Source organism: Anser brachyrhynchus (assembly GCF_964034855.1).
Source record: "Anser brachyrhynchus genome assembly, chromosome: Z".
Lineage (NCBI taxonomy): Eukaryota > Metazoa > Chordata > Aves > Anseriformes > Anatidae > Anser > Anser brachyrhynchus.
The window spans coordinates 32,946,080-32,970,516 of NC_137697.1; the positions used below are offsets into that span (position 1 = coordinate 32,946,080).

A 24,437-nucleotide genomic window follows, 5' to 3' on the forward strand; every position below is an offset into this window, starting at 1 on the left:
GTGAAATGGAGACACTCAAATCTCACTGAAATTTATGTAATCTTGCTGGTAATTCTGTGTTGGAAATCCAGATAGTGTCTTGTGAAATATGGAAAAGAAAGGTAGGGGCTGACTGTATCATTAAGTAAAGGTGGTGTTATTTGCATCTGGATACATTTGCGTATGTTTAATGTACAGTTAAACATAGGATCTTTCCATGCTGGAAGAAAACTATTCATAATCCAGAGGCAACTGTAGCAGCATGGTGTCTGTCTCTTATGTTTTACAGCGAGCTGTACTTAATTGGTATAAACAAAGCCTTCCCTGACCACAGGATTTCTGCAGATAGACATAACCCCATGGAGGAAACAGACGAACATCTCAGGGCTGTATTTAAGTGGTTGTGTCCATTTTAAATAGAGCGACCCTTTACTGGAGATCCTAAACTTAATCGGGATATGATTTACTGAAATAACCGGGCAGAATTTAGCAGGGAAACTCTTGCCCCAACAAGACAACAAAATAGACTCGTACTGGTAATCAATTTCACATTCTATTCTACTTCACTTTTCTCTTCCTGCTAGAGGTAGGTATCCAAAAATACTGGGCAGGATCAGTGTACTACCTCCTAGTTCCGCAAAGCAACTTTTCAGTGTGTTAGTTTTCACAGAATCACAGAATATCACAGAATCATCTAGGCTGGAAGAGACTTCCAAGATCATCTAGTCCAACCTCTGACCTAACACTAACAAGTCCTCCACTAAACCATATCACTAAGCTCTAAATCTAAACTTCTCTTAAATACCTCCAGGGATGGTGACTCAACTACTTCCCTGGGCAGTCCATTCCAATGCCTAACAACCCTTTCAGTACAGAAGTTCTTCCTAACATCCAACCTAAACCTGCCCTGGCGCAACTTTAGCCCATTCCCCTCATCCTGTCACCAGGCATGTGGGAGAACAGACCAACCCCCACCTCGCTACAGCCTCCTTTAAGGTACCTGTAAAGTGTGATAAGGTTGCCCCTGAGCCTCCTCTTCTCCAGGCTGAACAACCCCAGATCACCCAGCCGCTCCTTATAAGACTTGGTCTCCAGACCCCTCACCAGCTTCGTTGTCTTTCTCTGGACTCACTTGAGCACCTCGATGTTCTTCTTGTAGCGAGGGGCCCAAAACTGAACACAGTACTTGAGGTGCAGCCTCACCAGAGCTGAGTACAAGGGGACAATCACTTCCCTAGCCCTGCTGGCCACACTGTTTCTTATGCAAGCCAGGATGCTGCTGGCCTTCTTGGCCACCTGAGCACACTGCTGGCTCATATTCAGCCGACTATCAACCAGTACTCCCAGGTCCTTCTCCGCCAGGCAGCTTTCCAGCCACTCACCTCCCAGCCTGTAGCACTGCTTGGGGTTGTTGCGCCCCAGGTGCAGGACCTGGCACTTGGCCTTGTTGAACTTCATACAGTTGGCCTCAGCCCATCGGTCCAGCCTATCCAGATCATCCTCTTGCTTAAAGTCCCCCCCTCATTCCTCGTCTCCACTATAGACACTGCAGATATACCCAAAAGGTAATCACTTCTGATGATTTCCCAAGCAAACAGTCCAGGACATTCCCTTTAATGACTACATATTCTTTGCCAAGGGTGCAGAAACGGGCAAATGATACAGCTCCTCTTATTCAGGTACAGCTGGAAAGAGGCTTTGTAGCACCTTTTGGCTATGTGAGCTCCTGGACCCCCTTGGGATTGAAAGCATTCAGGGAGGCTGTGCTGGAAGTAGACCCAGTCAGAGCAGCGTTTACACACCTTCAATATGGCCTTGCTCTTGGAGTAGGAAAAGGGCCTTTATTTGGGGAATGAGTATTATGAGTTATTTTTCTCTTTCGATCATTGGCACAATGACATGGTCACAAGCACTGGGGCTGACAGCAGTGCAAAGTGTGGGGACTTGGAGACCTTCTGACCCACAGCTCAAAGAGCATCTGCACCCACCAGGAGCAGGGCAGTGGGTAGGACAGGGACAATTGTAAGTGGAAGAGATGGATATTATTAACTAAATCAAACTTGTCAAGCTTGAGTGAGCATTCAGTGCTTTTGTTGAATTTGCATGATGGAGCCATTAATTCTCCTTGGGTAAATAAATACTCACATCCTGGCAATGTTCTAGCTTCTCCTCCCCAGGCAGATTGGCAAAATGGGTACTTAACCAGCTAATTTTGTAACACCATAAAGCAAAGATGTCCACTGTGTTTTGTGATGGGATGGTATTATTTGCTTTGAAAATTGGTGTTGTTTTCCCAGAAGACCTTCAACAAATCCATCCCCAAACACTGAGAAACAGTGATAAATAAATGATTGTATAAGGGGCATCAAAGCTGTGCATTGCCCATCTTTGGCAACAAATGCATGAGCTGCTCAGAAAAAGATATAACAAAAACCAGCCTTTGGTATGGCATGGACAGGCTCCATTTGTTGCTTACTGGAAAAGTTTTTGTTTTTGTTTTTCTAAACGCTTAGAGCCTTCTTGCCATTGTATGTTTTTTTGTGGTGGTGTCTGCTACTCTTGCACAGCAGGTGAACATACCTGCAATCTCCCAGCCTTTATCCTGAGGATTTCAGTGAGACCCTGTATTACTCTGCTCTGAAATTTTGCAGAAATGTCCCCAGACCACAGTAAGTTTGAATCCTCTTGGCTCACCAGTGTGCAACCAACAGAAGGAGTGCAGATGTTGATTGCACTGTCACAGGCTGGATGTAATCCTAAACTCTATAGCTTTAATTTGATCTCAAGGACACTGTGTTGCTACATACAATTCTTTGGTCCTTGCTAGTGGACTAAGAGGAGGATTTAAGCCTCAAAACACTGTCATGAGTGATGGTAATAAATAATCAGATAATCAATTTAAACAAAATTGGAATCTCCCACAATGATTTAATACAAGTAAAGAAAAAATTTACATCAAACGTTTTTTCCCTCTGTTAAACAAAGTGTTCATACTTTTTCAACCTTATTTATCATATATTAAAACTGCAGATTCTGAAAATTTTCATGTAAGTTCACGTTGGGGTCGGTTTCTTTTTGATGCAAACTCGACTAGGACTTTTTTTGTATGTTGTAAAACTTTTTTAATGCTCGCTTAAAATATTTTGCACAAACATTTAATGACAGAACTTTTCTTGATTCATTCTTAACCAATGACATGACAATGGCATATGCAATATAAATATAAGGCATGGTAATGGATCAAAGACAAGTTACTGTTCCATGAGTTGCACTGCAGATTGAAAACACTGAATCATACAAGCTGTCACTTACATGTCTTTACAGGAATCTTGAATTTATAACAGGCCTTCTCAAAGTCATTCAGTTCATCAATTTTGTTTTGTTTTGTTTTGTTTTGTTTTGTTTTGTTTTTAAGTAGCAGATAGTTACCTAAAGTGGCCACTGATATAGGTAATATTCAGTCTGGTTGCAATGTGGCTACTAAGAGAATTAACTTGGCCATCACCAGCTGCAAGTTCTATTTAGGAATGAAGTTGCTGTAGTCAGCTCTAGTATCTCTGCATATAAGTTTACTCATTTTAAAGGGTCATAGGGTCATGCCTCTTATCATTACCTGACAACATGCAGCAGCCTTGGTATTATAGCATATATTCAGTAACAGGGTTTGCTCAGAATTTCACAGGACATTGGAAGCTTGTAGTCCAAATAGGAACTGGGGTAATCTGTATAGTCTCATAGGGAAGTCTCTATTAGAAAACTGTGTTCTCCACAGTGAGGGACCTTGCAAAGCCTCCCAGAAAGAGATGAGATATATCAGTGGAGATTGGTGTGTGGGTAGATGGGGTCTAACCCAAGAGCCACGGAAGCTACTGGTCAGAAGCATAGTTTCCACTGACACAACCCGGTGTGTCTCTGATTTGCTGATCCCACAACACTGGCGTATGATTGAGATGGACAGCAGCAGCTAGAAAGGCATACGGCCCATTTACAGAAAGAGAAATGCATCCTCCACTTACAAAATGGTGCATTCATACAACAGTCAGCAGATATTCTGCTTGTCTATTGGCATGCTAACTGTTCTGGTTAAAAATAGTGTTAGCTGATGCATGCGATTTTTTTGACCCACAGCTGCCATTGTCTCTGAGACTTTTAGTAAGGAAGAGGTCTGTCTGAGTATTCATTTCACTTTTAAATCAATGATTGAATAAGAATTATTCTGAACATCCATGAACAGGCAAATAGTTTGCCATGGAAGTGACATGCCTTAAAAAGAAGATTAACTTAAAAATCTGTCATTGTTTTTTTGACTTGTGTTATAAATAAGGCAGAAATCAATGAACAGATCTGGACCGACATCATCAAGTGTCCTTTCATACAGGATGAAAAGTTGCATTTTCTTCAAGCTTAGCAGGTTCTGATCTTCCTAACAAAGTCCATATCTGTTCTGCATGCTAACAACAAGGTGTCAAATAATGAATACTCCAAATATGTCCAAATACTGTCAAATATGAATACTCAGCATTGATCAGAGATCAATCACTTAAGATAATTCTGCAGATGGGGACACACTAGCTTCCTTCAATCACAATCCCATTGCTGCAGTGAGCCTCTTGTGCAAGGACTAACTATAGTGCTGTTTACTAATTCTGCATCTGGCCACTGCTGTCAATGCATCAAGAAATAACAATATTCAAAAAGTCTGAACTGACACCGGAGATTTCTCATTTTCAATCTAAAACTCTGTCTAGGCTTGCTTTTCTGTGAGGCTTCACAAACCAGCATTTAGATGTACATCCTCTAGGGCAGACTTATTTGGCCAGAGCTGTAAAGAATGTACTTTTTGTATATTTCCCACCCAAAGAAGATGAAGTCTTGACATTGTGATTGCTTGAATTTCTCATGCCAGTTTGAATATGAAGGTGGGATGGGACCTGAAAGAAGCAGCTCTTCATACAGCATCAGTATAAGGGTTAGGCCAACCTTTTTTCCTAGTGTGGCTTAATGAAACTATTGCTGAACATGTGCTGTCCAAGAACTGACAGGAAAACTGAGAGATTGATGACCTAATTCCATATTTTGAAACCAAGTTGGTGATACTGAGATATTTGAGGCTGAAAGCCAGTGGCTAAAAAATATTTTTTCAGGATCTTCTTTACATGTCCTCAGTGAACGTGCTTAGAGCTTCATCTGAATATACAAATTCTGAGGATGAGTTGCCACTTTGTTCTCCACTCAGGTTGTAGGACTAAGTGGAAAATGAATGAAAGCATCAGCTAATGTCAGTGGAAACTCTGATCCTGCAGGGATCACAGATAAGACTACAGGGAGCCCTCTTGGTTTAATGGAAAGGAGAGACAGCCTGCTGCTCTTAAGTGGTAGACCAGGGTTGTGACCTGAGGTGTGCAGAATGTGAGTATTGGCATATAAACAAGCATCAGTATTGTACTGTGCAAATGGCCATGAACGACCATAAAACTACTACGCTCCTCCCAAGCCTTCTGAGTCAAAAGGTATTTATGCATGCAGCTTTTTAATCCAAAGAATGCAAGAGACAAACTCTCATGGGGAGAAGGAAGCCAGCACTATTGCCCATCAGGGTTTGGACACGGCTGAACTGATAGCACACAAAAGGTGTCCTCCCACAGAATCCAGACATTTCTGCTTTCACAAATTTCATCACTCAAAAATTCCACAAAAAATGAAACATCCTTACCCTCCCCCAATTCATTTCAATGACTTGCATGTAGTATCTATAGGATAAAGCTACCTGTGCCCTTCAACAGAGATATTTTACATATAGATTACCAACATGTTTTTCCAGACCAAAGGAACAGGAATTTAGGTTAATTTAATAGAAAAAATAAAATATGGAATAACATTGATTTTGGCCGATATCAATTACAACAGAACTACCCTATTTTACAAATAACAACTGAACATTTTACACATGTACAGTATTTTTTTCAGTAAAAATGAATTTGGATTTAACAATGTGTTGTTTTTTTTTTTAAAAAAAGAAAACAAAGATATTAATTTTTTCTCTATAATAGTGTTAGAGGCATTTGTAAGTATCCAAACAAACTCTTTACAATCCATTACATAATTAAATCTCAATTATGAATATATATTTATATATAATATATATATAATATTAACTTAAACTTTGAAAGCATTATGTTCTAGTTAAAAATGTTATATTGAGAAATGAGGCAGTAACAGACTAGTAGTTAAACTAGCACATATTCAATTCTTATAACTTTGCATGTTTAGCAGGAAATCTGTGATGGGCACCAAAGGAGCTTCACAGGCCCCCTGTCATACAGAACCAGACATGGGTTGTAATAGTTTATCTGCTCTCTGGAAAAGCGGGCTTATTACTTCTATAGATTTGTATCCATCATTTGTAAAACTTCCACAATCATTTTGGTATTTAGAAAGGAGGTTCTCTTTATTTTCTAACATTTACATGCTTAAACACCTGCAATACATTTTCTACTTGTGTGTCCTGGAAAGAAAACAGAGAGACACTTTGCACGTTTTAAGTATTTTCCCCCCAAAACAGTATCTTCAAAGTTCAATTTACTATTTTTCGTTAAAATTAATGGCTTCCAAACAGCATGCTAAGTGAAGCTGATGAATACATATTAAACAGAAATTTGTACTGACAGCTGTGTACCTGGGTAAAGAGAGAAGGCAGAAGCCTACTTCTCTTACCACCCAGGATGGGTTTACAATGAGGTAACTCTATTGGCCTCAGCAGGATTATTCCTGCTGAAATTTGTACTGTCAGCAGTTAAAAGCAGATTCAGGCCCATCAAGACACGATTGTTACATCAAGAAAACAGTTGATTTATTGCCCTATACGTAATTACCCCTGGAGATGTATTTGGCACAGTGTTACATGCTCAATTATAAATCCAGTCCTGTAAACACATTCTGTCACATACAGTCACACTGGCATTTCTGTATGGGCACTATGAAATATCCCCACATATCTGCATGATAATATCCCCTTTTTGGTGAACATTACAAGACAACAATAATTTATGACTACTCCTTACATGTTAGCAAAGTTTTGATTTCCATGTATACATTACTCTTGCTTACACAAACCAAGAGTAGTTTCTTCCGAACTTGTTCACAACAGGAACAAAGTTTTTTTTAAGTTTATTTGAAATAGCTTTTACAATTTAAAAAAATAAAATAAAAATCCTAGCATATCTGTTAATAAGCTAGCTGTCTAAAAATGAGATCTATATGACCAAAAAAACCACTTTGGGCAAAACATATATACACACTGCATGTGATACAAAAAACAGCACACAGCAGAGGAAGTAGGAAAGAAATGTGTGCAGAAATGATCACTTTTCTTTTTTAAATACTGGTGCGAAAGGGACAGAACTTAGTCCTGCAGCTGATGATGTTTCTGATTCCCTTAGGGACTCATTTCCTGAAGTTCCCCCTGTCAATTCACATAGCACAAAAAAGACTAATGCAAACTTTTTTTGTGTTGTTTAGTTTTAATCCGTGTAAACGTGTGTGTTCTTGAAACACTCTTTAAACTTGAAGGGGAAACAAGCAGGAAAAAAAAGGGAAGAAAAAGGACCTTCAAAAAACAGGAATAATCCTAAGGTTGACAAGAAATCAAATCATGAGTTAAATGTTAATTTTGGCATCAAATGCTTTGGTCACACAATACTGACTCTGCGATCCTGGATGCTCAGCTCTAAACACCCAGTTATGAAAGGTAGGCGTGTTGTAGTTTTTCCATTTAAGTTCCAACAAACAGTTCACCATCTCCCCAGACAAAGAGGGGGGAGAGAGAGAGAGGTGGCTTTTTTTTTTTTTCTTTTTTCCTTTTTCAATAATACGGATTAATCTATAAGTCTACAGGAGCAGGAGGACTCTGGGAGGTGTCAGTTCACCCCTTGTGTGTACATGTTCTGCAACACAGTTGCTGAAGCACTTTCCGCTGGCAGAGATTGTTCTTTTTCACCAGCATACAGAATCCTCCCTCGGCCCAGGACTCTTCCGTGGCTTCCGGAGGGCAGCAGCAAGAGAAGAAGGGGAAGTTGAAGGTTTGGAGAGCATGGTGTGTACAATGGAGGGAGGTTTAATTGGTCAGACAGGCAGATTTGGTTGAAGAGACCATTCAGGAGCAGGTAGCAAGTAGGAAATTTGGTCCATCAGAAGGAATTTCAGTCAACAGCATTTTTTTTTTTTTTCAGGAAGAGATATTGTGTGGTCCAACAGGGAATGATTGGTATCCATTTGTGAAAAGGAAAAAAAAGATTAGAAAGAGAATAATTAGAAAACAGTGATATTTACAGCAAAGGAATTTGTTTTCGATTCTCATGATTCAAAAGCATAAAACAGTCAAACCATGGAAAAAGAATAAACATTTTCAACAGAAATGCACATCCTGCAGAGTGAGTTAGACACGTACCCAGTGCTAATTGTCAGGTAGCGAAATGAGGCCCTCCATGCTTGGTAACTTAACAGAGGGAAAGACTTCTGTACTTTCCTTGGCTACCCTGGGCTGTGGAGAGCACACACCATGTGGTGGGATCCAGCAGGATGCACTGCAATTACCTCATGGCCCACATGCCCAGGTGTTGCCTTGTCATGGCAACTTCACTTGAAAGAACCAGGGAGACAGGACCGAGGCAGGGTGTCCCCAGTCCTGGGCAACTGTATGTGTTTACCCAGCTGAAGCTGCATGTGGACAAATGAGGATGGATTAACCCTACCGTAACAAAGACCAAACTGTCTGCGTATGTATATGCATGTACTACTGCACTTTATATCAGGTATCTTTCACGCTGCTTAACACTGGGCTTTGTTCTGGTGTGATTTTCCTCTTGGATAGCACTTGTTGGGTTGTTATCTACAAGTAATTCACATAGTAATATTTTAAGAGAAGCATGATGCTATCCCAGTGTCTCTGTAATTTTGACTTTTGAAAGGAATGAGTATTAGTGAATAATGAAGCCAATCATGCAATAAGAACGATACCTTCATTGCTTCAGAGAGCTTGGAGGAAGTTCAAGTCTCCATTACAAGTTGGCGCCCACTGTTCTTCTTTTTTCTCATTACCCTTTCACATAATTCAAGTAACACTACAGGTACTTAAGACCCTTTTTACTTATCAGCATTTTCACGGTTTAAAGTGGTGAAATAAATAAATGTGATTCTACTGACAGTACGCTAGGGTCCTCATACACATTTTTTTTGAAAGCAATGTCTTTTGAAAAACAGAAAAGGAAGCAAAAGTAGGTTGCTGCCAGGGGGGGAACTATTTTAGGAAAATTCAGGTGTGTATATAACTAATCCTATTAATGCACACTTATGTGGCTTTCTCCTTTTCACAAGCCTGAAAAAAGTAAAAAGTAGTGTAGAACTCAAATTGAGAATTTGACAAATAAAAAGAGACCAGCCGAACCCAATACATGTAAAAGAAGCAGTAATGGTAAAACAGATCTTTTCAGAGAATTGCACTTACCATCCTTGCAGACTGTTCCCACTACGCAGACACCAGAGTCTAGGTTGTAGCCACTTGGACAGATCGTACAGTTTCTGTCTCCTTGACCACTGCAGTCCAAACAGCTGGCATCACATCTGAAAGACAGTGTTAGGGTTGGCCTTATGGCCTCACCAAATACAAGAGTTCCCAGGAGGCTGCTTCTGCACTGCAAAGGGCTTGTTTGTTGTTTCCAGAGGTATCAGCTGTTCTAACAATGGTAATAATTAAAAAAAAAAAAGACCTCCTTCTGCAAGTCAGTCCTGTTTCTGTCCTCCAACCACTTTTTATTCACATTTTTTTGAAACTAAATATCTGCATTATTCTAGTATTTAGGAACTATGCAGAAGTAATCAACAGAAGTATTAAGCTGATAGTGCATCCATACACCAGCAAGGGATGAACTCAAAGCCACAGGATGGAAAAGAATGAGCTGCTTCCCGGTCATTTCATCGCCCTTCTGGCTGTTAGATTTTCACTGTGTATCGATTGCTTTTTTTTTGTGTGTGGAAGACTGGAAAACTGTAACACATGGTGATTCCCTTCCTGCCTTGAGCTCAATGTGAGTCAATAATAAACAATTCCAAAGGGCAACAAGTAGTATTTGTTTAACAAAGAATGAAATAGAAAAGTATGTCCCCTCTTTGCACAGCACAACCTTCTCTGAGGCTTATCTACCTATTGGTACACTCAGATGAGCTATGCTGGACAGTAAGTCTGTTAATATATTTATGTCATGTTTATGTCTATACAGCTGAAGAACTGAAATGTTCTTTATTACTAGTAATTAACCTGATATTAAAAAATCATAGATTCTTTTTTTTTTTTTTTTTGGCTTGTTATTGGGAAACACAGATCCTCTGCCAGATTTATAAATTCTACATTTCTATGCATATATACTCAGATTTTCACTATAGGCTTTTTAAAGTGAAGGACATGTGTGATTACTAGAAAAATACTTTCAGATGATCTGCATGAATATAACTCAAAATTTAAAACAAAATAAAACAAAACAAAACCCAACATTTTACTTCATTTGCTTAGTATGCAGCACATTTTTCCTATTTTTTGAAGTCAGCAGTGTTTTCTGTTCTCATAAGTATTATCTTTCTCAACACAATAATAGCTAACATACTACTGAACATCAGACACATTAGCCACAGATCATACCTTTTGCAGCTTTTGTATCCACTTTCAGTGGAGTGATCAAGGTAGTAACCAGTACTGCAGGACTGCACACATCTCCCATCTTCCATAAAATAGCCCTGTGTGCAGTTTATACAAGCGTCTACTCCACCACCTTAAACCCCAGAGAAAATACATTATATTAGTGGTTAGTTCCTCCTATTCTGTAACAGACATCAACTCTATCTGTAGCAAAACCTTATCTTAATTTTAGAGACCATGTTTTACTTGCCTTACTTTCTTTCAAAGAGTAACATCAAACAATAAAGGTATATGGTTAGAAGAAAGCACATTACGTAATTTCAGTATTTTTCTGAAAGAAATGTATGTTGGTAGTTCCATACATGCCATAAAATCTATCCAATCATTCTTCCAATCCAGAAAGAAAATGGAAGGCATTACTGGAAATTAGAATGAGCACTATTACAGTGAAAAAAAAAAAGAAAAAAAAAGAATGTATGCACACCTTCAATTAGATTTCCATGTTAACTGAAACAAGTCTGCCATATTTAAGATATATTAAAGAACTATCAAAAGAATTAAGAAATTACATGTCAGCAGGCACATTATACTGTAACTAGAATGTAGTAACAATAAAAAGATAAAATCAGAGCTAAAATTAGGGAGGAAAGGAAACAATGCAGATAAATGCTATTCAGATACCTGCACATGTTGCACAGGAACGGTGACACGGTTCACATTCCCTACCATTATGGTATTTTCCATCTTCACAGCGGATAGCACATTTGGTGCCATGCAAACTATTGTAAAAACGGGAAAAAAAAAAAAAAAAAGCACAATGTTTGAGCAGATAACAGCACCAAAAGACAAGAAGGTCATTCACAAACCAGCAGTTCTCTTGTAAAAAAAGTGCAACTCATAGATTAGGATCCATTGCTTCCTTCACTGGTCATATTTGTGTAAATTTAGAGTCAGCAATCACATCAAGTGGGAATGAAATACAGTTTCATCTATGGTGAAACACAGACGCTGTTTACAAACTCATTGTATGTACTACCAAGTAGTAGAGGACAGTAAAATATGAAAGATGCCAGAGTCCTAAAAACTCAGGCATGTAAAACGCAATTATCCATGAGGAATTTGACACAGGGTCAGCACCACTGCATTAAAAAAATACTAAGGGACTTGTTAACAAGACCTCATACTTTGTTTGAAAGACCAGCAGCATCTCCTGATACCATTCTACAACACAAACCAAGAACAGATTCTCAAACAAGGAAATCACCACCTCTTTCTGCCATAGCAGTTTCCTTTAAAATCTCCTAACTGAATAGCAGTTATGCATGACATGGGTGATTTGTCTAGATTACAGATGGAGGTATTCTGCCTGCAGGTACTTTTGAGGAGCACAAGGTACTGAGTAACAGTTTTTTGTTTGTTTGTTTGTTTTAAAGGTAGGACTTCTCTGCCATGTTTGCCATCTGATGTGGAATCTCAGCTTTCACCGAACTGAGCACTTTCTCTAAAAATGCTCTTCAGCTCTAGGGATTATCACCTTATGTGAGAGCTATTGCTGTTTTATAGATTGGATAAAACAAAAGTTTTGTGTGCTCAGCACTGCTGGAACTTTTGGAGTGTCTATGATCCCAGTTCAGAAAAAAATAAATTAGCAATTCAACAAATGTAACACCTCTTTTCTTACTATTTTTCCTCAGCCACACACCTCAAAGTGCTTTACAAGGCAGGTAGCATTATCATATTTTTACAGATGGGAAAACTAATCATTTGCCTGAGTTTAGTTAACGGGTCAACAGCAGGATCAGAACTGGAATCAATGTCTTCCAAGTCCCAACCATAGATACATCCTGCCCATAGACACATCTCTGCCAAGAAAATGCAGGAAGTTTTGAACAATGGGAATCTGAAGTGCATGTTCTGGGTCTTGAGACTCCACTTATTTTTCATGCCCAGACAGATGGCGTTCTTTGAAAACGTTACCAAAAACCAGTCTGAGCTTGCTAATATTGCCCAAGAAAACATGAAATATGTTTTTCTTTTTTTAAAATTTTTGTTGCTCCTTCTTTTGTCACACAGAATAAATTTGTCTATTTCTTCAGCGGTGCTACAAGCTGATATTAATGGACATGGAAGTATGTAAAGTTAGTTCCTGAGAAATACAGAAAATGAGACACAGCTTTTCTATGGAGACTGTGTCCTATAAGGTCACTAATATGGTTCTTCTGACGTATTTGCCAATTATAGGAACTTCTGAACTGCTACTTTACTAATTTAATTTCACAGATACACAGAAGGTCATGTTGATTCTGTTAAAATTCTCCAAACTCTTAACATGGACTGCAAATTTAATTACTTTTTTAAATGGAAGCAGATACTCATATTTCACAAAGAGTGAAATGTTCAGATTTGGTCCCATGCTTTCCTTCCCACTAGATCACACTTCCTCTTCAAAGGGTCTGTTTTTTTTTTTTTATAAGAGATATCTGTAATAAAAATTGTGCAAGCACTTGAAAAATATAAATGCAATATAAATACACAGAAATGAGAATTCCTTTACAAAATGTAAAGGAATCTAGCTCTTGATGTCCTGGAGAAAAACAACTTTCAGCTTATACTACCTGAAAGACAAAAATCCACTTTGACAAAATGTAAAAGCTCAGTGTTAAAACATTTGCAGAACACCATATTCTGAAAGAAGAACCCCTACAGATACTGAATATTGACTTCATATTTTTTGTGGCATAAAGCCAACATACACTCCTTCATGAATTTTGAAGGATTTTTGACCTTAGCTGCTTGGATCAAAAGGTCATTCATTCATAAAGGAGCTTGAAATGTGTACTGATGCTTTGTGGGTTCTACCTATCAGTTTCAGAAATGATTAAGTCCTCCTATGAAATAAAAATATCCACTGCTGTTCAAAATAATGTGCACACTACAGTGTAATAGAATTGAGCCTGAGGTACTTGAGATAAGTGAGTGGCTGGATGTACGAAGAAACACAATAAAGATAAGAAAATAGTTTCTAACTATCACAAGAATGAATCAGAAAGATTAATATGATTCATCAGGTCTACCTCTAAAATAATCCTTGACTGCCACACTGTAGGTCAAAAAAAAAAAACAAAAAAAAAAAGCCAGCTTTCCACATGACTGTGACTTTTATTTTACATGAAATGAAAGGTTTTCTAAAAACCCATTGTTGGCCAAACCAGCACACAGTAGCATAAAAAAATACTATATTACTGCCTAAACAGCAACGGAACACATGAAATGAGGGCCACTCAAGGTTAAACAGCTATCTGATGTTCTTCATTGCATACCCACAGACTTCTAAGCCTCTTCAGCTATTGCGTTTAGTGATATCCATCATTTCCTTACCTTAGGCCATGTTTGCATTCTGTGCAGATTTGGAATTCAACACATGTCTTACAGTTTTCACTACATTTTCGGCAAACAATCTTATCTACAAAGGAAAAAAGAAAACAGCCCAGAAAACTCTGGTCAGTTATATTTAATAAAATTATATGGACATAAAACATGACTTACTGTTTTGTAGCTTGACATCTGGAACAGAAGCAGCTAGCTAGACTAAAATGGCTGAATTCTGCCTGTCATTAGCTTTTTCCATCAGACATCAGATGGTTTAATTTATTTTTAAACGTTTGAAGTTATAGTTCTGCCCTTATAGAAATAGCATGCTTTGAGGTTGTTCAAAAATCTTTGTAAACATTTGATATTTAAATTCACTATTTTAATATGGACTTAAATCCTCTTTTCATATAGGGGGGACAAGCAGTAATGACTGCCATATGTTCCAGAAACTATCCTGCAATTTACTTCCTATGCCTTCCATGCAAACAGCCTGTCGTGTCTTACCTGATTTGGTATTCAAGGACACACCTGCACAAACACTTCTGATCGTAACAAAGCTGAGATATAAGTTACTGACATTTGCCTTCACATCTCAAGAGTTCCCTACTTTAAGAGATGTCTCTTTCTCTCTTCAGACCTGCCCTTTTGAGATGCAGTGCTACGTTCCTCTCTAAGAATAAAAAACCAACATCTCCACTTAATCTTATATTTTCATCTACTTATCTTGAAGGGGTAGAAGGGAATTCCCTTCACTGTAGTTCTCACCCAGTGACAAATGGAAAAATTAAAGTAGTACCTGCTTTTACTAATCATCAAAAATGAACACACAGCTTCATAATGCAGGTAATAAAAGGTTAAGTATCTAGTTGAACAAAGATCTTTGAGCACATATTTGTCTTCTAAGCATGTGTTTAAACCCAACTGAAGTCAGTGCAGTTTAAGCACATTTGAATATATGTCTAAGTATTTTTGCTACGCAAAACTAGAAATTAGGTGTGGCAATCGCAGAAGGAAATGGAAGCTAGGTATCTCACATGGCAGGGAATTACTGCTCTTGGGTCATCATATCATTGCAGGTACTTAAGCCTGTCAGAAACGCCAACTGCAATTACATTTTACATCCCAGGAGCCTATTTTCCTCAGAGCTCCAATTCAGTGACCATGGTTAACTTCTCAGCTGCCTTTTCTACATGGTGTCACAGCATCCAAATGTGGGAGAATGGGAAAAGGGAATGCCTCATGTTCATGATCTGCCTGTCTTTTCTGGAGTAGTGATAACCTTCTCAGTCCTGCAGCTGACTTCGCTCTTGAACTGCCATCATTCTGCTACCTACTCCCAGCCACAAGCAGAAATGACATCTTTCCTCTAAGCATGATTTTTAAAATCAAGAAAGATTCCTAGGTTGATTCTTGAGGAGATTCTTAATGACACTTAGCAACAATTTAATAAGAGGAATAGGATAAGAGATAGATGCATTCAACATACTTTTCCTGCTTATAAGTATTCCAGCAACCTCCCCAGATCCAATTCTGTAGCCCACAATAAAGAAACAATAAGAAATACTGACTCTTATCCAGGTAAAACCCATCGGGGCAGCTGGTAGTACAGCTATTGGTTACTTCATTCAGGTAGTAGCCAGATTTACAGGTCATGCACTGGTCACTATGGCCTCCAACACAGGTTTCACAATTGGGTGAGCATTTTTTACAGCGTTTCTTGTCTGCATTGTAGTGACCAGGTGGGCAGGTCGAAACACAGATCCTGCAGACAGCAGGGAAGAGAAGGCAGAGTCGTTAATGAAATAACCTGCCACCACATTCCTGGACCATGACTGCAAAGCAGAAGTATTTCTCAGCATTGATGCTTTTCTAAAGATCACGTTTTCTAATGATCATGTAACCCTCCAAAGCATTGCATCAGGCTGCCTCAGCTTTTTTTTTTTCCCTGCAGCATATGTTATCTCACTGGCAAATGCCTTGTCAGACAGTCATACAGTATCATTTTTGACCATCTACACCTCTTTCTATCTTGTTCAAATTCAGTCACCAAAGCTGTAGTAGCTATCACACTTATATATATATATATAGCCTCTTATGAAAAAATATCAAGAGATGGGGAAATAATCAGGGAATCTTGTTTGAATGCTGTACTTGAAATTCTGATTAGCTCTTTTTTTCTCAACTCCTAAGAAAATTTGTCAAATTCAGAGGAAAATTAATAATCCATGACTGCAGCAAAGAGATGAGGAAAGGAAGTTAATATACATACTGACAAATCTGTGAAGATTTTTTCTTTTGGTCTTACCGTGTGTTGTTCTTGGATTTGTAGTAGTAGTGCAGACAGTCAGTGCAATGATCTGGTCCTGGCCCATCACACCCTACTTTACTGCATTCTGCATTGCATGGACCTGTAAAAAAAAACAAACAAGAAAACCCCCCACAAAATACAGGGTGGGAATTAAAACTTCTCATTTAATACTTAGGACCCCTTAAAACAATATTTTAACACAGAATACAATTATTGTGTTTTCCTATTTGACCTTAGGTCTGAGTAGTAATTTGGCTCAACTGAAAAGAGATTTTTTTTAGTATTTGAACACCTTTGCAGATCCTTGCCTCAGTATTTCTTCACAGTGATTTACAATTTTTAGCAAGTGTGGCATCCTCTGTAGAATCTACCAGATACTATTTCTGGATCCAAACAGATGACTTCCTTTTGCATAACAAATCATTTTGAATTCTATTTAGAAATGTTGAAAGGCCTCTGGAATTCATAATAAGGAATGATTAGCAACATCACTTATCACAAGTAGGTCAATGTAATCAGCAGCTACTCTGGTTATCAAATGGGCAAATGGTCCTGGTGCTTGTCATAACCCAAGTGAACAAGCAACTATGGAGCAGACTCATCTCGTTCTGTGCTGCTACATGCTGCAAAAGCATTGGCTAATGCTTGTTAACCAGTCCTCCATCTCACCCACACTCATGTTTACAGTTTTCAAATAGTTCCTTCCAGCTAAGGGAGGAAAGAACCATCAACTCCTGACTTTGTCTAGGGGCCCAGGACTGAAGTGAGTTTGCTTCATACAACAAAAGCTAAGAAGTTAGTGACCTTTACAGCAGAGATAGTAGCGTTTCATCACCTACCAAAACAAAGAGTTCAGCAGTTCTCAATCAAAAATAGGGACTGCGTGTCTGACATGCTGGGGCAGAGGAGTGCAATGAAAGTTCTAAAGTGAACATGGTCCTGCTGTTGGCTTGCAGGAACTATACTCAAGATTCATCAGCCATAACCTTCTACATAATGCTCATGACATTGTTGGATTACAAGTAGGAAACTGGCAACTTATTCTGCAGCACCAAAAATTTAAATCTACTGAAGTCTAATGAAAATAATGAAAAATCTCTGTGGGAATCAACAAGAAACAACACATGTAGATGTAGAAGATAATGTTCTTCACATATATTTGTGTGCATATGCATATATATATTTTTATGAAAAGCAGTGCATTCTTCATAGCATGCTAACTGCAGCTTAAAAATATAAAACTGTATAAAACTCATATGGATGAAAGGCATATGTATATAATTTTAAATTATGAAAAAAATAGTTCTGATCTTAAATTAAGAAACCAATTCACTGAACTCCCACTACTTCCATACCCTGAGAAGAAAATCCGGATGGAGCCCTATTTTTGCAAAGACATGCTGTCAGCATCTTGTTCTAGCCTCAGTATTTTAATTTTCCCATTTATAAATACCATAAATCCTCATAAATCCTGCATAATTATTATCTGTTTTGCCATTGCACTTCTAACTAAGCACATGAAATATAAATATAACCTTATTCTTCTAGTCAGAGAAAGTCCAAGGAAGGCTCAATGTATTGATTATGTTTCTGTTTCACTATTTTTATTATTATTATTATTTTTCTGGTAACTTTCAGTACCACCTAATTGTTTCCCAGATATGAAGGGCCACAGACCCTGCTGTGGGGTCAGAATCCTAGTCTTCAACTAATGCAAAAAGACTAAGAGACACATAACATAGAAGAGAGCACATACTGAGTAAACAAGCCAGGAGCCTTAGCAATGTCTGGCCATACATTAACAATACAAAGTCCAATGAGAGAAATATTTTTATATGCATAGTTTTGCATCAGTAAATGCACAGAGCGAATGAATATACACACCTGAATAGTCATCTGTTCCATAATCTTCTGTAGGATCTTCAACTGGACTGGACCGCACTCTTTCCACTTTTGGAAAATCATTTCTTGGTGAGTATGGCTGGATGGATGTTCCATAGAGTACCAAGGACCACTCTTTCAATTTGCCTAGAAGTATTTAAAATCTAGTTTTAGAAACCATTTCTTATTTTCTCTGTCTTAAAAAACATATCACTTGTGAACATGACCTCTGAGTAGGTATGGAAGACTTTGTTTTTGAAATCGGTTTTCTTAGTTTAATATAGAGAGCGCAATCTCTGCTTCAGTATAAACTGATAAAGCATACTTTCTTCAATCAGTTTTATACGGTATTATTTTTTGCACTCCTCTCTCTTGTAAGTCTAATAAAAGTTTGCACAGGTTGAACTCAACAGCTCTTGAGTTGGAAGGAACCTACAAGAATCATTGAATCCAACTCCTGGCTCCACATGAGACTACCTAAAAGTTAATCCCTGTGACTGAAAGCGTTCAAACACTTCTTGAACTCCAGCAGGCTCGGTGCCGTGAACGCTGCCCTGGGGAGCCTGTCCCAGTGCCCGACCACCCTCTGGGTGCAGAACCTTTCCCTAACGCCCAGCCTGACCCTCCCCTGTCCCAGCCCCATGCCGTTCCCTCGGGTCCTGTCACTGTCCCCAGAGAGCAGAGCTCAGCGCCTGCCCCTCTGCTCCCCTCGTGAGGGAGCTGCAGGCCGCCATGAGGCCTCCCCTCAGCCTGCTCTGCTCTGGGCTGAACAAACGAAGTGAACTGAGCTGCTCCTTATATGTCTTCCCCTCCAGACCCATAGCCATCTTTGTAGTCATCCTTTGGAAGCTCTCTAATAGTTTTATATCCTTCTTATACTGCGGTGCCCAAAACTCACATAGTAATCAAGGTGAGGCTGCACTGGCATGGGCTAGAGCGGGACAGTCCCTTTCCTTGACCAACTAGCAATGCCGTGCTTGATGCACCCCTGGATATGGTCGGCTCTTTTGTCTGCCAGGGTACACTGATGACTGATATTCACCTTGCTGTTGACCCAAATCTCCAGATGCCTTTCTGCAGGGCTGCTCTCCAGCCTCTCATCCCCCCGCCTGTACTTGGCCTGTATAGCCAGGGTTGCCCCTTCCCAGGTGCATAATCTGTCACTTCCTCTTTTTAAACTTCATGTGGTTGGTGATTTCCCAACTCTTTAATTTGTCAAGATCTCTCCACACCGAGGAATCTCCTTTCACTGAGGAATGTCAGCTATCTGACGGATAGTAACTGAATTCTTTTAAGTGGTTTATATTGGGGTGAAAGATGGCAATCTCTGTTATCTGGTTGTCTCTTGCCAACTCAATTTAATCTTTATGTGATAGAATTTTCTACATTCCATGTGAAACCTCTGTTCTATACTCATTTTTTAAGAAACTGTAGTAAAGAGTATATCACATAATTGTTTCACAGAGTAACTTCCAAATTTTTTGTAGCTGAAGCAAAGCATTACTTTTAAAGAGAAATTCAATCCTGATTTTAAAAATTAACCGATGAAGAATCTACTATGCTTGCTGCCCAACTACTGGTTAATTGCCCTGGCTTTCAAACTCTATGCACTTTATTTTCAGTTTGTCTTATCCCAGCTCTAGCTCACAAACACGTAGCAATTTAGTCTCCCCTAAATTAAAAATGCCCAAATCATCTATTTTCCACCTGTTTAGACATATGGGGATCAGGCTACCTCTCAATGTTCTTTAGAGTGATTCAGCAGTGTTCTTAAAGGCATTTTTCTTTTTAGCAAGGGATTCACATAGGGAGCTGATGTTTAACAGGACATGCAGTCATCTTTACAGCCTTTTCAAAAATATAGCTTCTCCATATACAGTCTCTGTCCTTTCGGTATTTTAACCCACTCCCACACCATATTGACCATAATATATTGGATGAAATCAAAAAATGTGTGTTTTGCTTCATTACTCTAATCTTTTCCTCCTTGTCCTTATTATTCTCCAATGATCACTAATGTTTCCAAGTGTTGATTTTATATTTCTTCCAGAACACTGGTAAAGATACTGAGTACTAGAAAAAAATATTTGCAAGTACCCACTAAAAATAACCTCAGGCACTGATGCTTCTCAGGCACAGTGTATTGCTGTGTCTGGACTTACACATATGGAAGGGCTTGCGTTAACATATCCGCAGGAAGGATTGGAGCCATCAATATACACCTAATGCAAACGAGCAGCAAGGGGGAATAACACAGGGTCTCTCAAGAGATTAGCTGCCTTTTAAGAATGGTTCAGTAAATAAAGAAGGAAAAAAATCATGTGACTTGCCAGCAAATAAATGAAGTCCGCCTCAAGGCAGGTTTAATTTGCACAATGAAAATATTTCAATAAATAATTATATATACATACACACAACTTTTATAATGAATAAACAAAATGTGCACTTTTAAGCCAAAATCTTTCTTTGCCCATTTTTGGCTGCTTTCATCACTTAGTTTGGCTAGAATAATACCTTATTCTGCTTGTATTTAGTACGTAACAGAGGTTCCACATTGTGTGCTCGGGAGAAAGGGTATATCACAGTGTTTCACAGCAAGCACATGTCCTCCTCCATAAATTCTACAGAATTAAATGCAGAAATCACATGCACTACATTTATGAACTGGACCCTGCATTTCTTTACGGGTAACAGATGTGGCATTACCTTGCCAATGCAGGGATATGATGACATGTTGGCTCTTTGTTCTCAATTTGATTACAGGAAAACTGCAGCTCTTAATTATAAGACCTTTCAATAGCTAAACAAACACATGCACACAAAGAAACAAGAAACAGGCATGATGGTGATATTGATGTGATAAACTGCAGGCTACAGTGATAAACAAGAGGCACCATAAACTGTGTTTAAGCACCACTTGTTTACTACACATTCTGTTGCTTGCAGAGACCAGTCCTAACATGAACAAAAATCTGAGTTTATCCACTATGAATATGTCAGGCACTTTCAAAACTTTTTGAATAGAAATGTTATTGGACAACTTTCATTATGAGAGAAGCACAAATCTAGAAAGCTGGGTGACAAATTATAAAGAATATTCAATGAACCAGGATCCAAATTCACAACCAGCGTGCATCATGTGAAATACAAATACATGCAAAAAATCTAACCAGTTTAAAGCAGTATTTCACATTGAGGTCAAAAGAAAGTAAAGAATAAATTCTCCAGCAAAATTCCTTGAGCATAGCAATTTCCTCCACCACACTTGACTGGGAAAGTGTGCCTTCTCCACATCCCCTGGCCTTACTGTCCCTTTTCTTCAGATGTTGGATCTTTAGGCTTTAGTCCTCACAGAGCAAAAGAAATCAGTCCCGTATGATTAGTCACTGTACCACTGAGAAGAATATATATAAAGTATAGAAATCAATATATCAGTAAGACCTATACAATGACTCTCATAGAATGTGATGTGCAGGAACAGGCTTTAAAGTGTATGGCTGGAAATGTAGCTGGTCTCTTTAGACTGTCCTGGTGACATAAAAGGGCTATAAAAATGCCCAGAGGATAGCCCAAAGGAACAGTTCACAGGATGGCTCTGTGTTACCTCTTTTCTAGGCTTCAGTACAGGGAGTGTGCCAGGGCAGAGAGAAGAGATTAATAGCTGAAATGTGTTGCTCTTTGGCTCTCCTTTATGCCTGTTGGATGAACCACTGGGTTCTGGCACACAAAAAGGTGAATCACGGAATCACAAAATGGTTGAGTTTGGAAGGGTCCTCTGGACATCAGCTATTCCAACCTCCATGCTCTAGCAGGGTCCCCCGAAGTACATTACCCAGGATTGTGTGCAGACAGCTTTTGAATATCTCCAGGGGAGGAGACTCCTGTGGACAGCCTGTTCCAGTGCTCAGTCACCCTTGCAGTAAAGTTTTTCCTCATATTTAGATGGATCTTCTTGTGTTTCAGTTTGTACCTGTTGCCTCTCAGCCTATTACTGGGCACCACTGAGGAGAGTCTGGCCTCATCCTCTTGACAATCTCCCTTCAGAAACTTATCCACATTGATCAGACATCCCGAGCCTTCTCTCCAGGATGAACAGGCCCAGCTTCCTCGGCCATTCCTCATATGAGAGATGCTCCAGTCCCTTAATCATTTTAGTAGCATTTCTCTGGACTCGCTCCAGGTGCTCCATATCTCTCTTGGACTGGGTAGCCCAGAACTGGACACAATACTCCAGGTATGCCCTCACCAGGGCTGAGTAGAGGGGGAGGATCACCTCCCTTGATCTGCTGTCAGTGTTCTTAATGCAGCCCAGGATAGAGCTACCCTAAATCGTCCTTCAGGCCAGAGAGGTTCCTGACTTCTTCAGGAATACTAAGTGCAAAATGGAGTTCAAAATCATTGATTTTTGTCTGTTTTCTTCTCAGTAAATAATTACATTTAAATTATGTAGTAGCTGATTAATACATGTTCTCTATCAAATTCAAACGGACTGAAAATAAAAAACCTGTGCTGGGCTGTACTGTCATTTGGGGGACCTAGACAGACTAGAGATTTGGGCAAAGAGGAACCTTGTGAAGTTCAACAAAGGCAAGTGCAGGGTCCTGCACCTTGGCAGGAACAACCCGAAGCACCACCACAGGCTGGGGGCTGACCTGCTGGAGAGCAGCTCTGCAGAGAGGGACCTGGGAGTCCTGGTGGACAGCAGGCTGACCATGAGTCAGCAATGGGTCCTGATGGCCAATGAAGAAGGCCAATGGTATCTTGGGGTGCATTTGGAAGAGTGTTGCCAGCAAGTCAAGGGAGGTGATCCTGCCCCTCTACTCAGTCCTGTGTAGGGAGTCTCTTGGAGTGCCATGTCCAGTTCTAGGCTCCCCAGAGCCATACTGGACATACTGCAGAGAGTCCAGCAGAGGGCTGCGAAGATGATGAAGGGACTGGAGCATCTGTCATATGAGGAGAGGCTGAGAGAGCTGGGCCTGTTTACCTTGGAGAAGTCTGAGAGGGAATCTTCTGTATAGATATCTGAAGGGAATGTGTCAAGTAGATGGGCCTAGACTCTTTTCAGTGGTGCCTGGTGACAAGACAAGAGGCAACGGGCACAAACTGAAACACCAGAAGTTCCATCTGAATATGAAGGGGCACTTCTTTACTGTGAGGGTGACAGAGCACTGGCACGGGTTGCCCAGAGAGGTTGTGGGGTCTCCTTCTCTGGAGATAGTCAAAACCGGCAATGTGCAATGTGCTCTGAGTGACCCTGCTTGGCAGGGGGCTTGGACCAGATGATCTCCAGAGGTCCCTTCCCACCTCAAATGTTCTGTGACTCTGTGATTCTGTGTAACCTCGGTATACTTCTGTTCTATGTAGTCTGTATCTACTTTCCCAATTACCCCTTTAATGAGCACCCCTTTTAGTGCACTGGAAAATTTGCTCTGCATTTTCTTGTTTGATTAATGCCACTTTCCTAACAATTTTTCACCACTGTAAAGCCATGGTGAGAAATGATCAGTGCAGATAAAATTAAGTGAATATTGAAGTACTGACAATGTTGTTATTTCCTTTCAGATCTCTAGAGGATGACAATTGGAATTTGAAAAAGCTGTGCTTATAAGTTAACCTCTTGAGTACATAGTTGACATTTAGGTGATACCGGCCACGCTAGAGTTATCACAGACTTTAAAAAGAAGTTGTTTGCTGCTCAGCTATTTTGAAAATAACACTGATTATCCTGGTCTTCAGTAGGGAATTATGTGGCTTGTATTACATACCAGGTTTTAAAAAAATTGGGTTATGACGGCTGGTTTAGCATCCTGGAAAAATTCAGATTATGCAGACAATTTAGGCAATAAGAGAATTTGATTTGGTGGCCAGATAAACAGAGAGACTTTTTTAAAAAGCAGAGATTACCTATCTGACTATCTGTTTTATTTAACAGAATACAATTCAGCTAATGAAGAGCAGAACCAAAGAACCAAAATTCTCATTCAATTCCATTGATTTCAACTGCAGTTGAGTGAGAATGATTTGTGTTAGAATTTTTAAGGTAGAAAATCAGCACTTCCATTTTGTCATCATATTGAAATGAGAAGGTTTACTTTTGTACAAAGAAAACTGTACAAATCCAGTTAAGTTTGGCCTATGTTCCACTTGGAATAGGAAGGAGACTGGACAACATCATGTTTCCACATTATAATTCCTCTGGTGCCCTGGCTT

At 39.4% G+C, this 24,437-nt stretch overlaps 1 protein-coding gene across 1 annotated transcript in view; it reads right to left on the reverse strand.

The window, feature by feature from the left end:
* Positions 1–5,839: 5,839 nt before the first annotated feature.
* Positions 5,840–24,437, reverse strand: part of LOC308185757 (proprotein convertase subtilisin/kexin type 5-like) — a 168,214-nt gene continuing 149,616 nt past the window's right edge. Inside the window, exons 13-20 of the mRNA XM_080574293.1 lie at positions 18,231–18,374; positions 16,344–16,446; positions 15,607–15,800; positions 14,045–14,129; positions 11,348–11,445; positions 10,670–10,799; positions 9,482–9,597; positions 5,840–8,016 (exon numbers count right to left, since the gene is read on the reverse strand). Of these exons, the coding sequence (XP_080430419.1) occupies positions 7,901–8,016; positions 9,482–9,597; positions 10,670–10,799; positions 11,348–11,445; positions 14,045–14,129; positions 15,607–15,800; positions 16,344–16,446; positions 18,231–18,374 (986 nt within the window). The 3' untranslated portion in view covers positions 5,840–7,900. The remainder of the gene's footprint in view (positions 8,017–9,481; positions 9,598–10,669; positions 10,800–11,347; positions 11,446–14,044; positions 14,130–15,606; positions 15,801–16,343; positions 16,447–18,230; positions 18,375–24,437) is intronic.